Source organism: Centruroides vittatus, unplaced genomic scaffold (genome assembly GCF_030686945.1).
Source record: "Centruroides vittatus isolate TY-2023 unplaced genomic scaffold, ASM3068694v2 contig_979, whole genome shotgun sequence".
Lineage (NCBI taxonomy): Eukaryota > Metazoa > Arthropoda > Arachnida > Scorpiones > Buthidae > Centruroides > Centruroides vittatus.
In genome coordinates this window covers 1,606,927-1,626,294 of record NW_027122650.1, presented here as the reverse complement: position 1 = coordinate 1,626,294, position 19,368 = coordinate 1,606,927, and the positions used below count along the sequence as shown (strand labels likewise).

The following is a 19,368-nucleotide window of genomic DNA, read 5'->3' as shown; positions in this document are numbered from 1 at the left end:
AGAGAATCATTAGGAGAACATGTCGTCTTGTCACGTAACCTCTGCACACCGTCATAAATTGTATTCCTACTATGACTTCATTTACTTGATATTTTTAAAAATTAATACAATTCGATAATAAAAAATTAATCGATTTTATTTTATACTTTTTATCTAGTTATCTTGTGAATTGTATGTACCGTACAGTACGTTTAAACTCTACGTTTTTCTGATATACAACATTATTGTTTACATTTTTGTGTATAACTGTTGGTGTACTTAATTTTACTTTTTATGCTTGTGTATTTAATTTTAGTGTAGTCTACCTATCTTCAGTTTGTACGTTTCTGTACATATCTTCTGTGTGTGTATTATTCCATTACTTATATTTGTGTACCAATCTGTACTGCCAACGTTTATGCACCTGTCTTTACTGCTGTTTATGTTTTGCATATATTTCTGATGCTTACGTTCGTACACTTACCTTTATTATTTATTTTTATCATCTTCTTCAGTACTTATATTTGTGCATCTACATTCTTGCTTATGTTTATGCACTTCATTATTTATTTTTATGCACCTATCTCCGTATTTACACTTATGTATCCATCTAAATTCGTTAAGTTTATATAGGCCTATTTAGTGCATAGCTCTGCCTTTTATATTCATGTACGAATCTCTCTCTGTTTATATTTGTGTACTTGCCTTTACTATTTAATGTTGCGCGCTTATATTTACTGATTACCTTTGTTATTTACATTTATTCTTCTTATTTTTCTACATGTGTTTACGCATCTACCTTGATTGTTTACTTTTATGACCCATCTTAAACGTCTACATTTGTATAAAAATTGCCCTGATTAATTTTAAACAGTGAAATAAAGAGAGAAATTCTCTGTAGATCAACTTTAAACTTTAAAAAATCTATTAAAATTTAATAAAATAAATAATTGAACTTGTAGAAAACTGCATTAGTCTACATCAAAAATATATTAAAGTAAGAGTAAACTTTAGTTCTTTTATAAGTTTTGACAATTACGTGAATTGGGGCAGTTTGTATCGATTATGTGATATTTACGAAAGAGATGGATACGGGCCTCTTACCCAAAGGGCAACTAATCAAATAAATTTATTTGATTTTTACAATGCTCTACTTGCCATCACATATATAAGTATCGATTGAAACATGTAATAAATAGATCCAACATGAAAAAAAAATTACATTTAGAGTATAGTCTAGTGATTTTAAACTCAATTTTTATATTTCATCATCTTGCTATCGGTATATGGCTATTTTTTTTAGTTTGATAGAACCTTGATAATCTTCAATGAGTTGCCAAATATCCATTTTTTACGTTAACGTTAAACGAGAAATGTTTTTTTATTCTTTCCCCTCTCGTTTAATAATACTGTAATTTATATTTTATAACGTTATAATCCTTAAAAAAATTTAGAATTTTCTTGTATTTTAAACGTGTATATATATGTAAATAAATAAATTATCCGAGTTTCTTTACAAAGTTGGCTCGTAAAAACACGATAATAGAGTTATAGAAGATCTTTCAACCCCATTTTACTTCAAATAATTTAAATTTTTGAATGAAAAAAATGGATTCAATTTGTAGTTATATCATCAAAAATATCCCCGTGCCATATTTTTTAATGATTAAAAAATATAGAATAATGAATCTGTACAGAACACAATGATGAAGGCTAATGGAGTGTGTGTTGCAGGTATTCATAGAACTACACGAAAATCGATTTTATGACGATAAAGTTTATTAAATTATTAATTTAAACTTTAAAATAGATAAATAAACAATAAAATATTCATTTTCAGCATTAATTTTAATATTAAATTTAATTTAACTTAATAAACATCGTTTCATATTCAAACAACTTCAATTTTATTTTAAAAAAATAGCCATATTTAAATAATAAAAATTTCATTTACACAAATATAATCAACTAAAATCTTTTATTTGAATTAAACTTTTGTTTTTTAAGTTTAAATAGTAATTAAAGTAGGAAATTCTATTAAAAGCCATAAGTTAATAAACGAAAAGGAGAAATTCCCCTAAGAAGGAATAAGAAAAAAGAGTAAAAATTCCCTAAACAATGATGTGATTACAAGATAATTATTCTCAGCTTCATTTTCTATCTTCTTTTTTTCTCTTTTTCTCCCTCTAAGTCTCAGTATCTTAAGTTTCAATTACCAATTTAGATATTTTAGAATGGCGAAGTACCAAATTGTGTCTTCAGTTTTTGGAGTCTTATTTCTTTCTCAATCACACCATCGATCATTCTTTGACAAATTTAAATTTATAAAGATCCTAAAATGTGTTTGCCATTATTTAAATTCCTTTAAGGGTAAGTAAAGAAAGAATCTATTCGTCTACCATTTGTAATTTGAGATTGCAAAGTGTAAGAAGAGATCTCAGAAAGAGCGCATCCCGCTGAGGATAGAAGGTTAAAAAATAAAGAAATTTATTGTGTATTCGTTTAAAAACTATTTAAACAACCTCTTTTCAGTTGGTTAATGTTGTTAAAATGATTTCTTCTTTCTTTATTAATGATTAGGAAAAAATCACATTGGGAAGCGATTATTCTGGGGATGTAGTAGAGTCATCAATTGTTCAAAGATATAGACCTTCTCGTGACAGCTATTCCATTCGTCATGTCTCGATGCTACTTTGAAAATAGCTTCCACGATATATCTTTTTATTATTATTTTTTCTTCTGTATTTTTACATTGCAACCTTGTACAGAGGGATGGGGATTTGTTTCTCTAGATATTATATCACCAAAACATTTTCTACCTTTGACATTCATATTAATGAAAGAATATACTCATAAAATAAAGAAAATTCTTTATTTTTTCTATAAATTATATGCATATATATATATAGGTTATATATACACAGTATTCATATACTCAATTTAAACTCTTTAACTTATTCTAAAAATATCCAATTTTCCTTCAAAAAAATCATAATGATAAATTCATCTTATTAAATTGCATCTTTTTTATATTCTTTTCTTGATTTTTGACATTTAATTTTTTATATTTTTTGGCTTTTTTGTTGCGGTTTTTATAGACATTTGAATTTTTTTGAATTTTTTCTAATTGGTAAATTTAACAATTACGTTATTCGTAATTGTTAAAGTTATATTGTTTATCGATTTTTAAAAATAGGAAATTTAAATTATAATTTATTACAGAAAATTAAATGGAATTAATTTGAACTTTGAGTATATTTTAGTGGTGGAATGAGACGTAATTTGTCACCCAACTTGACACGTGCTGTATGCAAATTAATGCTGCAGAAGAGTGATTCGTGCTTTGGTAGTTTAATTGAATCGATTCTTATGTCTGTGGTTAAGAGTCTGGTGAGGCGTAATTCGCCAATTTCTCAACTTAGATCCACTCCATCTCCCAAATTAAGGAGACAGGTTGTTCGACTATTGACTCCAAAATGCAGGAAACGATTACGATGTAGTCCATTGGGAGACACTCGAAAGGTATCGAAACTACATTCACACGTACGTAGAACCATATGGAATCATGAAATATCGAATACAAGATGTTTAGGAAGGTGTGATGATCACACTCTATCACTGTTAATCGGTTCACAAAATCACATTTGTCTGAAAACTAAGAGGACTTTCTGCCAATCTTGCGAAGATAATTGCTGTTCCTGTCTTCTTCATCAAGTAGAAATTGGTCCTAGAATTACAAAACTCGGTAGAGGTTCTTTTGGAGTGGTTGTAACTGGAAAGTTAAAAAGTAAAGAAATCTAATTTGCATATTTTATAAATTTAATTTTACTTCTATTATTTTATGATTTTTGATGAATTTTACAATTTATCAGGGGATATTGTTGCTTTAAAAATCTGTAAAAAGCCTAGAGATCCTAATGTAGGAGAAATTAATGCGTTAAATCTTCGACATCCTCATTTAGTGAGGATTTTAGCTATCGAGGATCGCACAAATATTCGTTTAATTGTTATGGACATAGGCGGAGAAAGGAGTCTTCAAGAAGTTCTAGACGATACTTCAGAGAGATTGTTTACTAACAGAAGAATGAGGTAAATAATGGTTCTAGGATATTTTAAATATTATATGCTATTAAAATCATTTTTTTTTTACAGATTCTGTCGACAAATATGTTCAGCAATATCATACTGCCATAGCAACGATGTGGTTCACTCAGATCTGAAGCCATCGAACATATTAGTATCGCGTTTCGATCATTGCAAATTAGCAGATTTTGGTTGTTCTATAAGAAATGGAACATCTTTACAATTCTGCATACTCGGTACGCCTAAATATTGTGCACCAGAAGTTTTAAGGGGTTCAACTCCAACCCCTAAATCTGATATATACTCCTTTGGTATATTAATGTGGCAGTTGTATACTAGAGAGATACCTTACCCGGATACAGAATTACACACCCTTATATACAGTGTGAGTAAAGGAAGAGAGATATACAGTAAATTAACACGCGATTTCACTATTTTTTTTTTTCTATAGGTGGTTGCTTGTCAAGTAAGACCGGAGTTCGATTGTTTAGTTAAATTCCGCGATCATTCTTATGCTGCTTGTGCTAAGAAATGCTGGAATTCTGAACCCCAAAAGAGGCCCACAAGTAAAGAACTAGTATCAATTTTGAAAAATATATCCAGTTTTTCAGTATTATGATACGCAAAACGTATACAGAAGTTTTTTAATTGTATTTAATTGTACACGTATATTAATTGTTATTTGTTGTTTATGAATAAAAATAAAATGTTTTTAGATAAAATTTCTAAAAAAAAAAAATTTACTTTTTATGTTGGTAGAATAAGTTCTCCATGTAGACAGATATGATGAACAAAAGGATCAACTTAGAAATTTATAAGTTTTAAGCTCTTAAATTTAAAATTCTGTAAAATTTACGGGTAAAATAAGTAAATCTATATGATCTATGGATAGTAATTTTTGTATTTAGTCATTATATAAAGGAAGAGGAAGTGAATTTACTGTTCTAACTCGAGAGGTATGAGATATGCTTTGATGCGAAGTAACAATTTTAAATGCGCGTAGAGCGATATCGATGATCATAAAATATAATTATCAGCCTTAAAGTACATATATCAAAATTAGATGAAAATTCTTCAAAAAAAAAAAAAAAATCCATCTCTTCCGACAAACTGCATCCTCCTCTCTTCTCTGCTTAGATTGAACAGAATGATATACAAATCTTTCGATTTTACTTTCGGAGAAGATGATAAATGGCGAGTTTTTTTTATTTTATAATCTAGAATTCGAATCGATTTTGATTTTTTAAAGAAAATTCGATTCGCATTTTGATTAAATAAGATTAATTTTATTTCATAAATATTTTGCTGAAGATTACGAATTATCGAGTGAAAAATTTAAACTTTAATGTGTTTTTAGAATTTTGAATCTAAAAAAATTAAATTTCAATAATTTTAGTATATGTGTACATTTTTTAGAATTAAAACCTAGTAGAACATATAAAATTTAAAGTAAAAGATCAAGTTAAAGCTCCTTCAACAATTAACTTTAACTGGAATTTAATCCATAAAATTAATGGACAACACAGTAAACAAGCTTAAAACCGTGCTTAAAAAATAAAATATTAAATAAAATGGCTAAATAAAAAAAAAATAATTGTTCAAATAATCGTGATTCCATTCCCATAATCGTTTACAAAACGATATTAAATTTATCATTTATAATGGAAATCTTCACGAATCTAACACGTTAAAGAAGTCATTCAGGTAGAAAATCAATGAAAAAAACTCTTTAAAAATGTATAAAGTTATATAACAACGTACAACACATTTAACGTTTCTTCAAATAATTATTTTATAAGAGTTATTACTGATATTTTTCCTCTAGCGAAAAGGTGTGACTACACTAAATAATGATTTGATATCGTGACCATAAAGTATCTTCTATCTGAAGAAAAGATTTCTTCAAATAAAACTGAATAAGAAATTAATTTACGGTGTTTTTTTTTAGAAGAAAGCACCGGAAATTAATTTCTTATTCAAGTTTTTTTTTGAATTATGAAGAGCTCAATCGATGGAAATTTATTTGATGAGTAAGATGATCCTCTAAATGATCTAATCTAGTAAATGGCAATAGTGACTATAATAAAATAATTAAAGATAGGGGAAAAAATAAGGGAAAGAGATACATATTGATGTAGACTAAAGTATTCTAAACATGTCTAGCTTTAAGCAATTTGTTGGATTAGTTGTTCAATACGCTAAGATGGACATCAAAGATTAAACAAGAATTTTCTTTATACAATGATGCCAAGCAAACAATCGAATTTGCTCTTAAGATTTTACTTTCATAACGAAGATAAGCTTATTTCTTATTCTAATTTTTCTACTTTTTTGTCTTATTATTTATTTTTTATATCTTTAAGTCGGTTACTTTAATCGTAAGACTCAAAAGAATAATTGAATTAATCATAGACTTTTGTTATTTAATCATTTATAAGTCAATCATTTAAATCGAAAAAATAATAAAATTATATAGTTTATTTATTTATTTACACTTAAATTTGTTAAATAAATACTTTTACACTGAATTTAATCAATGTTGCCAATTAGTTCTTTATTTATCTGGCAACGTTACATTAATAATAAGTTGCCAGATTGTTTAAATAAATAATTCGAAAAAATAAGTGTTGCCAGATTATTATACATTGAAATTTTATTAATTTAAAAAAAAAAAATATTTTTATTTACGCTTATTATTTTTAAAATAAAATTAGTGTAAGTTTTTAAAAATAAAATTCAATTTATTTTTTAGTGATTTAATATACCTCATAATGCAGTAAAGATTATAATGGTTGTTACTATTTAATATTATCAGTATTACTGTAACTTTTGGTTAAATTTTAGAAGAAAATATTGTTAAATATCAAATGTTTTTTAAATAAAATTTTTCTATAATAATAAAATTTATGAAAGTATAATTTAATTTGGTATACTATATTTTTGATAGATTGAAGAATGTTCAACATATTAGGCTATATTCAAATTTGGACAGTATGGCCGAGGCGGTAAAGGCATCAGCCTACCTAGGATCGAATCCGAGTGGTCGAAAAAACCCCAGGAATATTTCGGAGTGCAATCTGTCCCGGATACGTCGGGTTCCATTCCTAATCATCCGGCCTTCCCTATTGTGGATCTGGTCGAATCCATGATGAATACGATTTAAAAGACGCTCTTAGTGCCCACAGGGCAAAAAATAATTCAAAAATAGAAGATAATTCAAATTTGATTAAATCTTAAATAAGTAATAAGAGATGATTTTGAAAACTTTTAAATTACTTTTATTACACTAAAAATTCAAATTTAATATTAAAATACGTGAATGCCATACGACATTGTCTAGTAAATAAGAATAAGAACGTAGGTGCAGTACATACGAGTAATTTAACCTCATATTTATTAGTTTATGTATGCTTTTAACTTTCCTTAATTATGGGTATTTATGGAAATGTTATACTTCTATTGGCTTATAACAATACATTAAGATATTCATAATTCAACAGAAAATTCTAAATATTCATAATGCAGCGGTTTGCATGAAATATCGAATTTGTTTCTAAAAATACACTATTAGTTGTTTATATTAATAATAAATCTTTATTTTCAATAGTATTGTTTTCTTCGTTATAATTCTTAGACACTACAACCGGTAGCTCGCAACTGTTAGGCGTTTCTGGAATCTCATTCAGATATATTAAAGAATGTCTCCGACTAAAATACGCTTGAGAAATAATACTCTAGGCATAAAAATGGTAATTATAATTAATATTTAATAATTATCCATTAAAAAAATTAATGTCAAAGCCGTTTGAAGCATGCTCAAGAGCACCCCTGGCGAGTTACATAAGTTTGAAGTATTAAATACGTTTCTGAAATCGCGTAATTTCCACTTTATACACATCAAAACAGTATATTAACATTATAAATTACAAATTTCTTCATTCGTTAACGTTAACAAATTATCTAGATTCATAACAGTTGCCGATATTTTGTCACAAGTGTACTCGACTTAGAAGAATCCAACAAGCGTAATCCATTATCGATCGAGGTGTTTAGATTCCTGACGTCACATGCCACTAGGTGGTGTGTGGTACACGTGGAGAAAGCACACTTCAGATGTCACTAGCAGACGAGCCATGTACAAAGCAACAACAGAAAATACTTTAAATGTAACGGAAATGGGTGTTATAGGAATGTAAACCCACCCGCCATAACTATGATGATGATCTTGACAGTCCTTCCTCCTCTCTCTCTAAGCTGTTGGTTAGGACCTCCTTGCTGTTGATGGTTGGCATATAATGTAAGTATATGGAATTTTTAGAATTAAAGAAAAATATGCAAGTTGATGTACTTTGTTACGCATCTAAAAGCACAGAAATTCGAACATACGAAACTAGACTGTAATTGAAAGTATCTTTCCATAAACACGATTTTCTTCAAAAGTAATCATAAAAATTCTATATTAAAATAAATATTCAATTATTTTATCTGAAATCTTTGTAATTTATAAGTATTTAGTAATTTTTAATACAAAAATTATCATCTAAATTTTAAAAAATGGAACGAAACATTATATATATTTTCTGAAACTGAAAATAAATTCAAATTTTTAAGCTCAAAATTACTACTAATTATTACTAAGCTAAGAATTTTACAGTTTTCTACAAAAGTTATCGAGAAATATTCGAAAAACATTTTGAAAACTTGAAAAATGTAAAACTTATAACAAAATTGTTTAAAATTATTCCACAAAAAAGACAAAATTGATCTAAAAAACTTAAATTACAAATTAATGAAAGTTTAGAGCAGTGGCAAATAATACAATTACAAAAGCACAAATGATTTTTTTGAAAATTTAAATTTTAGAAAATTAAAAAAATCGAAAATTTTTTGAATTTTCAAAAGATTTTTTAAGAAGATACTCGACTTCTTCCACAGATTTATAATAAAAATTAGAGAAAAGCCAAAAAGTTTTGAAAGATTAGTTTAAAAATTCTAAATTCTACCTTCTAAATACGCAATCTTTTAGAATTTATAGAAGATTTTTAAAAAGATATTCAACATTTTCCACTGCAAAGCGTATATATACATACATACATACATATTGCAATATAAAAAAAATGAAGAAAATAATAAAAAATAGGAACATAAATTGTCGTAAATTTAATTTTACACATTTATCAATCCAGTTTAATATTTGAAACGTTGAAAAAAAATCGAGTCATCACCTGTAGCTATGGATATTTTTCAAGATCTTTCTGATGCTATCGATATTTTTTTCGGAGGAATCGAAGAAAGGAACACAAAACTAATAACCATATCCCAGCGAAAATCTCATAACCTAGAAGTGAACCAAGTGAAAATTTGGTTGAAGATTTAGCAGCTTCAATCAGGATCCATCATAAAGTTATTTTTAGACCAGATTCAATATTTTTGGATGATTCTTCGGGTGTTACAACTGCTCGTTAGATCTTGTTTGTGACTTTATATTGATAATTTATAAAAGGTAAAGTATGGAAGATTTTTTTTTCTATTTCTATTTTATGGAAGAAAGTAAGGGAAGAAGAATATAATCACTTGTTTTTTCCTGTACAGAAGATAACCTGGAGACAATTGAAATTTGTTGTAACAGATGAAGAATTAGATTTGCCTTTAAGGCGATTAAACAAACATCATGTAAATCTTCCGGATCAACGATTTGTTTGGAGAGTTTTTTTTAAAAAAAATAAGAGAAAAACTTTAAAACTGTATTTTTAGAATAAAAAATCTAAAAATCTCTCTTATCAATTTAATTAGATTTTTAAAAGATTTTTTTTTTAAGAAAGGAATTATATCGATTTAACTTAAAATTTCAATCATAAGATTGTGTAAATGGAAAAATGTGATAAATGTAATTTCTTCATCAAGGTTTTTAGATGTTTTTGGAAACTTACTTCGGTTTATTTTACTTTTTTTTCTTAAAAAAATCATAAAAATTTGATAAAGAAATTACATTTTCTAATGACAAAAACAATATATTTTAATTAAAGTAAATTGCTCGATGCCATTAGAAAATTTTGCTTTTTTAGATTCGTGTTGTTGCATTGTTTCTACGGATAATAACTTATTATTAGATAAAAGTATTATGGAAAATAAGTGAAAAAATTTGTATTTTTTTTTTAGAAAAAAAAGTAGAAAATATCGAAGTGATTTTATTTGATAAATTGTAAATGCAGAGAAATCTATTCTTTAGAGAAGAAGGAAAAAATGAAAGAAAGAATTTATGATACGTCGAAAATCATCCAGATTTTTGTATAAATTGTAAATGCCTCAAAATATTTCAACTTAAGAGAAGCGTAAATATAAATTATCTTTGAAAAAAATTACAAATATAATAATATTAAAATGGAAATTTTGATAACCAAATGCTTTTATTAGATGTTTCCAACTATTAAAAGATAACATTGATTTAAATGAATTCCTCTTCGGTGAAATGAGTGTTTTTTAACGATTGAATCCAATAAAACTAACTAAAATTGCTATAGAATTGCTCGAAATGAATAAAAATACATCATTTTGAATTAAAAGAAACAAAAAGAAATTTAAAAAATTTATATTATTGAAGTTCAAAATGGCATATTTAAGTACAAAAATCAATAAATGGAGTATAATTGATTTGCTCTTGATCTTCGAAAAAAAAAAAAAAGAAAAATTAAAGTTGGATGATTATTTTTGATTTTTTGATGTTTCAATTGCTTAATTAATAAGGAATTTAAGTAATTATCCGAGTAATTAAGATATTTTAATAATTAAAAGCCATCAAATACTTACACATACGCACGTATTATACATTAAAGTTTGCTCTCGTATCTTCAAAAAAATCAAAGTTTATATAATTATTTTTTATTCTCTTTATATTTAGAAGTTATAATTAATAAATAATTTAAACAAATATTAAGTATTAAAGATATTTTTATAATCCTAAACCATAAGATCATTTCAAATATGCAGTGAGTTGTCTTCAAGATTTGCTTATAGATATTCAAAAACAAAAAAAAAATTATTTTTGAGTTTTTAACGATTATATAATTAAATTAAAGAATAATTTAAATAATAAAGGTATTTTAATAATTAAAATCCATAAAATCTTTATAGATTTTCACATAAATCAGTTAAATGGAATCATTCGAAGTAAAAAGATTCGAATTTTTTAGACGTTTTATACTATCAATGTTACTTCTGATCAGCAATGCAACTAGAAAAAAAAGAATAATACTATTCAGCTTTTTTATTTTTATTTTTATTTTTTGATTCATCGATCCGCTTTCTTTCTAAAAACTTTTTTTTATTTTTATTTCCAGCATCCTGCATGAGGTTTCCATAATAAAATATAAACTATCTCTCGATATGTTATATAGGTCTAAACATATAAATTCTTTTTGTATTTTACATTTTAGAATTTTAAACAAGGAAACAAATAACTCAGCATCATTTTTAATAAATTTCGAATAAAAGCTATTTCTATAATTGTTACAGTTTGCGTGTTTGTGTATATATTATATATATAACTTATATATAAAGCTCTCATTTGATCTCGAATTGTCACGCAGAAAAATAATAATATCGCGAAAAGGCGATAAAAATCTAAGTTAAAAATAAATAAAAATCAAATTATACAATCTAAAAAATCATCCACGCATAAATTTTTAAAGATAGACATGATAAATATTTCAGAAATTAGCAAAAATCTCATCCATAGTAAGCAAGAGATACCCAAAATGACTCTTGTATGTTGAAAATTTCGCTTATTTTTTGAGTGTTACACATAAAATGGCTTTAGAAACACAAATGCGTTAACTACACACATGTTACACAATATAATTTTTTAGAAATTAGAAAATAATGTCATGCTTAAGAGAAGCTTGAGATGATTTTTTATAGTGAAAATTTTTCTGATCTTTTCGAGGTTTTTAACTAATAAAAAATTTTATCGAAAAAATCAAATATGTTAACTATATATATATATAAATATATTATTCATAAAGTAAATATAAGAAATAAATAATAATGAAAGTGGAGCAAAGTATATATATATTCAATGTTTTCTTCTTCATCTCTTGGGAAAACGAAAACGGAACTGGATGTTGTTGTCATAGTAACCGGTTATCCAAGAGATTTAGGTAAATGTGATCTCTTTCTAATCGGACAAGGATCTCTTCTCGAGTCATTCCCTCTTCTTCTTCATTCAAATTTTTGGAATGGTATCACATGGGAATATCATAATCAGTTCTTTACGTATTATTCTCTTCCTTTTTTTTTGGAGGATTAGAAGGATGTTGGTTCATTTTTATATCTTTATTTCTTTGTTTGAGTAACAAGTTTTTGAAACTTTTATAGCTTAAGAAAATTATTTTTTAAACTCGATTTTTTTTATTCTATCTCACTTATATCTTTTCTCCCTCCTAAAAAACCTTATCCTTTTCATTAAATAAAACTTGTTTTAAATGATTATCGAAGAATACTTAATTTTATAATTTTTTTTAAAATTTTATAACTGAAATATTCGATTATTAAATTGATAAAAACAATGATTTTTTAACAGAAAGAGTGATTTTTTCCTCTTCTTTTTTAGGGGAAGAAGTGAATCTTTTTTGATTCCTGACATGTTGAATTTTGTCACATTTTTAGATTTAATATCTAAAAAGACAGAAAATTTGTCCTGCCAGAAATAAATAAGAAAAAATTCTCGCATCCTCCTATAAAAAATAGAAGAAAAATTTCACTTTCTATCAAGAAAATCATCGTTATATCAATTCAAAAATAGGATTGTTTTTTAGATAGATATAAAAACACATCTAATTTTATTGTGATTTGGATTTGATATGTAAAAAATTCGATTATTAAATTGATAAAACGAGGATTTTCTTCATAGAAAGTAAGTTTTTTTTTGTCTTATTTTTATGAATGTGATAATTTTTTTTTTTTTGATTTTTGACAGGACAACCTTTTCGTTTACTTTTAGATTTTAACATCTAAAAGTTACAAATATTGAATTAGTAAATTAATGACTTTTTTACAAAAAATAAGACCTTTTCGTTATTTTTACAGCAAAAAAAGGATATTCTTAGTTATAAGAGGATGAGAACTTTTTGTGTTTTTAGAAACGAAGAAAGAATTTGTTTTTAATTTTTGTTTTTGATATTTTTGGATAGAGAAAGAAAGTAATATAGTTATGTCGTTGGTTCAATTTCGTTTCCATGCTTTCCAGTAATATTTTATGAGATAAACACCCGAAATTTTGTGGAAATTCCAACGAATTCATCCAGATCCGGACATCTGTTTTACAGAAAATATATAATTTATCAATAAGAAAAAAAAAGAGAATCTCATTTCTTCTGTTCCATTTGTCTCGTTTTGCCCTTAGGAATGTGCCCCGAGGATGGAAAGTTTCAAAAAAAAAAAAAAAAAAAAACACTATTTTTACATGATCTATCAAAGCAAAGTTTTTAGAAGATGGATGCTACCGAAGAAAAACGTCGATTTTAATCGTTACAACTACTTTGTTATCTTATAAATAGCTGGAATTTTCAATTCTCAATTCTAATTAAATATTGAATTTTTTGGGGCACTTTTATAAAATTTTTTTAGATTTTTCCAACTTAAAAGATACTTAAAATCATTTAAATTCTAAAAAAAAAAAGTCTAGAGTTTATATAAATTGTATCATATTTATATTTTCAGTAATTTTTTGGAATTTATAATAATTTTTTAAATTAATAAACTGTTTAAATAAGTTAATTTTTTTTTCATTTTTAAAGTTATTTTTTGAATTTTATAATTTTCCTCCCTAAAATTTAATATTAAAAGTTAGTTAAAATATAAATTACATCATTTTTTCTGCTTATATATTATTAATTTATTATTTTTTTAAAAAACTATTCAAACGAATTTTATTTATAAAATTTAATAATAAAAATTTTTTGGATGTTAAAAACAAAAATCTATTTTAATTCCAAAATAAACTGAATTTTTGAGTTTATAAAAAATTCATTTATATATTTATATTTAAATTTTAATAAATTTTTAGTGATGTTTTTAATAAAAAGAATTGTTCAAATAAATGATTTTCTTTCATAGAACTTAAGTTTTTTGTTTAAATATTCAAAATTTAAATGAATTTTTTTAAAAATTAATGTTTAAAAAAATAGCAAATTTTTCATTTTTATATTTACTTTAAAATTTTGTTTTTTTAAAAATAATTAACAATTTATTAACGTGGAAAATTGAATCTTTTTAAAGATAAAAAAACCACCTAAAAACATAATATTTAAATTTATAAAAAGAATGGAAGCTTAAATAAAATAAAATATTTTTTTAATAAAAAGAATATTCAAAATTTAAAATTTTATTAATTTCTAAAAAGACAAATTTGTTTAAATTAATTAAAAAGTAATTAATTATTAAATTTATAAATAACTTAATTTTTAAGCTCTGAATTTTAATTAAAAAATTGAAAATTTTACTGACAATTTTTTTTTTCTTCTAAAAATTCTTTTGCATATTAATGAAGCAGAAATTTTAATTTTTAACATTTAAAAAATTTTTTTGATATTAAAAATTCATTAAGATTATTATTAAAATTATTTCACTTTTTTAAATAATAATAATAAATTAAAATATGAATTTTTATTTTCAGTAAATCAATATTTTTTTATTGAATTTCATTAATTAAATATTATTTTAAAATTCTAAACTTTTCCCCCTGAAAAATATCTGGACATTAATTCATATTTTCACTAAAAAATTGAAAATAAAATTTAAATTTGTATGAAAAATTCTAAAAAATCTTAAAACGTTTCAAAAACACAAAAAATGCAATAAAAAAACCTAAAAATTTTTCAAAAAATCAAAAAAATCAAAAAAAAATTAAAATTTTATTTAAAAAAAAGATTTAAAAATAAAAAAATGTTTAAAAACTGAACAAATAATTTTAATTTCATTTTTTTTTAAATCTTTAAAAATCTAAAAAATAATTTAATTTGTTGTAAAAATAAAGCAGAAAAGAAAAAAACTTTTCTAATTTAATATAATTAATTTAAGAATTTATTTTAAATTAATTAATTAATATTATTATCTGATAAATAAATAAATTTTTGACTTGAAAATTAAATTTTTAGGATTTGTTTTATTAAATAATTAGGAGATAAATTTAAGTGAAGATTGAGTAAATAAATAAATTAATTATAAAATTATCAAAGGGAAATCTTATCTAAATTAATATAATTTATCATCATATTTATCTAGGATAAAAATTAAATAAATTGTTTGTTTAAAAGTGAATAAAAAGAATAAAAATTCCAACAATAAATTAAACGGATTTTTTAGAAATTAAAGAATTCATTTTTAATTATAATTAATTATCTTAAATTTATTTTTTATTATCTTACAATATATATATATATATAATACCCTTATGTACAGTACTTTAATACTTTTTTTTTCTAAAAAAAATCCAAATTTATAAAATATCTTCTTTGTTTTTTAGATATTTAAGAGAAAAATGAGTAAAGTTAGCACAAATCTCATATGTTATGATGCAGTTGAAGAGGATAACTGAAGCTAAATCATGAAGTAAAAAAACAATGTGGAAGAGATGCTGTTAGTTGAAGTAAGTTTGAATAAAACGATATAAAAAAAATCAACTATTTTTAGAAAATAATATCAAAAAATAACTCAGAAAGAAAACTTAATAAGCCAGATACAACTTGATTCCAGCATCATTCCAGCATCCAACATCCAGGGATGCTGAAGAGACATCAGCATCTAACTTTCAGGAAATTTTTAAATTACTAGAAAAATATGTATATAAATAAATAAAATGAAATTTATTCATGAAAATATATTAATAACTTATTTTGTTAAATATTTTAAAATATTTTTATTCTATTTTAATATAAAATAAAATAAGGAAACAACCCGCATCTTAACACACACTTTCTCTGTGACTGTTAAGATTTATATATATATATATAATCTTAAATTTTTATATCTTAAAATTTTATTTGGTTCCTCTTTTTATATATATATATTTTTTGTAAATATGAATTTCTAAAAATACAGATATGTATACAGTATATTTAAAGATTTTTTTTAAAGTAAATATAGAAGTCTTTCTTAGATATACTTTTCTTATATATGAGCCTAGAGATATATGCTACTACATCTTCAAATTTTTTCAAAAGAATATAAATTTCTGTGAATACTTTAATAGCAAACAAAGAAACTATATCTAAAATTTATTAATTAAAAGTTTTTATAAAAATATTTCCATGCAAACATTCAAATAATATTATAATTTATTGAATTTTCTCATTTATTTCATCCCTTTTTATCTCTACAAATCACACTGTAATGATTTCAAAATAGCAGTTTCTAACTTCAAAAAAATTCCAAACTGTTTCTAAAAAATCAATATATTCTCTCCTTCAATAAATTTAATTAGTAATTTCCAATTTTATGAATTTTTCAAATTGTTTTTTGATTTAAAATGTACATTATTTAATGAAAGATTTTTTTGAGAATTTATTTCTTAAAAATTTAATTCACAATTCTATAAAACACCAGAGAGATAAGTTTTATATTTCTTTACATTTAAAGTTGAGTGATTACATGATTTTTTTTCCTTTTTTTAAAAAAATTTTTCTTTAAAAAATGATTAAAATATTTATATATTTAAGAAAAATATGAAGTTAAATAGCCATAAAAATGAATCTTTTCATACTAATTAAAATTAACTCCACTTAATTGCATTTAACTTCAGGCCAATTTAAAAAAAAAACATTAAATTAAATTATGTAATTTTTTTATAGTTAAATGTAAATACATTTATAAATTTAATAAGATATAAATACATTAATAAGTAATAGATTAGAAAAATCAAAAATATAATTTTTTTAGACTTAATTTGATGGTTTTCAGAACTACAAAAAATCATACTTATGTGTTTTAGTGTGGAAAGTTTTTAAAAGTCTATTTAAAAATTTCAAAACAAAACATTTTAAATGCTAATTTCTGATATTTTTAGAAATTCAAAAACTCAAATTTGTGTGGAATTTTTTTAAAAAAATCAGTTAATTCATTTTGACAATCAAAAAATAAACTTAAAAATTAATTTTTGATATCAATTTGTGTTTTTAGAAATTCAAAAAAAATCAAACTTGTGTGTATTTTTTATGTGAAAATTTTTAGTTAATTCAGTTAAAAATTTATATTAAAAAAAATGGAGTGGGAAGATAAATTTTTATGGATTTTTACATGAATTTTTTTTCTTTCTAAAAAATATAATTGGTTTTATTTGACAAGTCATAATTCTGGAAATTATAAAGAGAAAAAAATTTTTAAAATGTAGTCTGGTTGTGGTTATGCATTGTCGATTCAGTTTAAAGTCAGTAGGATTATGTTCTTGGAAGAAATTGTTCGAGTGGAAGGGCCAAACACGTTTATTCTGTTTTTTTAGATGTTCCTTCAGAATAATAAATACCCATCCTAATTAAGTGGGAAGTGTAAACATCGTGGCTCCATCTATTGCCACTAACATGAAACTGATTTAGATCGTAACCATTCAAAACTCTAAAAATATATAAAAAACGTAGTTTTATATATTAAAAATAAATTAAAAGTTTCTTTAAAAATTTTTATGTATTCTTATTTAATTAAAATGTACTTTTTGAGTTAAATGCAAAAAGTTTTTTAAAATATTTTTAATATTTAACTTCATAAACCTTAGTTTTCTAGTTAAATATTTCTATATTAATATATATCTCAACCTGAAATTTATTAAAAAAGTTAAAAAGTATATAAGATAAAGACATGTTATTTAAATTATGAACAATACAAAATTGCGAAATTATTAAATCTCCGGATTTTAATTAAAAAATATATGTTTTTTTTTTAATTTTTTCCTCCTCTTTCATGTTTATTTATAAAACAATGCAAATAAAGAAATGTAATTTTTAAAAATTTTTGTTTTTTAATTATGAAAAATGCAGCCGCTGCTCGATAAGGTATCGATGATACATAAACGTCGCCACCTGGTGGGAAAATTATAAAATGTTCAATAAATTAATAGAAGTTTTAATTTATTAAAGTAATTTAATTTATTGATGTGATTTAATAATTAATTAATTAATAATATTAGAAGTTTTATTATTTATAATTTGTTATTTGTCATTACTTGTTTACTACAATTATCAACTTCGAGCAGTCAGTTGATAATTATTCATTTTAAATTTGTAATTTATTTACTTATTTATTTGATATAATGTTTATTTTAATATAAGTTTATCAAACATCGCGAAGCCAGATATATATTTAGAAATATAACCAACGGCAAGCGGAGGTTGCGGCTTCGGCACCGCCCCGGGTTAGTCATTTTTTTCTTCCAGATGGCTCTAAATTGTTTAATAAATTATTAAAATTATAATAATTAATTTAGTTAAGAGATGGCGCCTCTAGTAGCAAATTACTTAGTATTAATTATTAAATTAGCAGAGTTATAGCCCGATTATTTAAGGCGATCGTTTGGTTATGTTTATTTTAATATTTACATATTTATTTAACGTTACTTATATTTTATTAATATTATCATTAATAAAATAAATATTTTTAAAAATTTAAATATATGAAATATTTTGTTTTTAAATTATTGTAATTTTTAAAGTAAATAATTATAAAAATCGACAATTTAGAATTATTTTATAGATGCTGCCATCTTTTGTTAAATTTTAAAACTATTTTTATATAACATTTTATTCGGTAGATGGCAGCAAAAGATAATCGATCATGGTCTATATAAGAAGGTCAGGACACGCGTACTGGAGCCGCCATTTTGGGACTTTTTGAGTCGCATGTTTAAAACAAACTTGTACAAGCAGTCAGTTTTATAAGACATTAATTTAACTAAAATTGCACAAATTAGTTTAATTAATGTCGTATGAAACTGACTGCTGGTACAAGTTTGTTTTAAACATGCCACTCAAAAAGTCCTAAAATGGCGGCTCCAGTACCCGCGTCTTGACTTTCTTATCAACATCGTTATAAAAACAAATTATTCAACATTATCTTTAAAATATATCTTTAATATATATATATATTAAATGTAAACATTTTAAATTATTTTTAATGTCAAAAAAATTTTTAAAAATTTAATCTATTAAAACTATTTTAATTTTTAGTTGTAATTAAGATTTTTTGGTGCAGCATAATGGGGCAAAATGACATGTAATGCCACTTGCTTCCCTGGATTTATGTTGTAAATGATATAAGAATCTT

The 19,368-nt window shown here is 23.9% G+C and overlaps 2 protein-coding genes across 2 annotated transcripts in view; both read left to right on the top strand.

Moving 5' to 3' along the window:
- The first annotated feature begins 3,158 nt into the window (after positions 1-3,158).
- On the top strand, positions 3,159-4,778 carry Mos (Mos oncogene). Its single transcript, XM_067283203.1, has 4 exons — positions 3,159-3,766; positions 3,852-4,068; positions 4,132-4,447; positions 4,514-4,778. Exons 1-4 carry the CDS (start codon positions 3,250-3,252, stop codon positions 4,679-4,681), a joined length of 1,218 nt encoding a protein of 405 aa, XP_067139304.1. The 5' UTR covers positions 3,159-3,249; the 3' UTR covers positions 4,682-4,778.
- Positions 4,779-15,592: 10,814 nt separating this feature from the next.
- LOC136985829 (agrin-like) overlaps positions 15,593-19,368 on the top strand; it is a 65,106-nt gene continuing 61,330 nt past the window's right edge. Inside the window, exon 1 of the mRNA XM_067283191.1 lies at positions 15,593-15,706. The gene's annotated coding sequence lies outside the window, so the exon portion shown is untranslated. The remainder of the gene's footprint in view (positions 15,707-19,368) is intronic.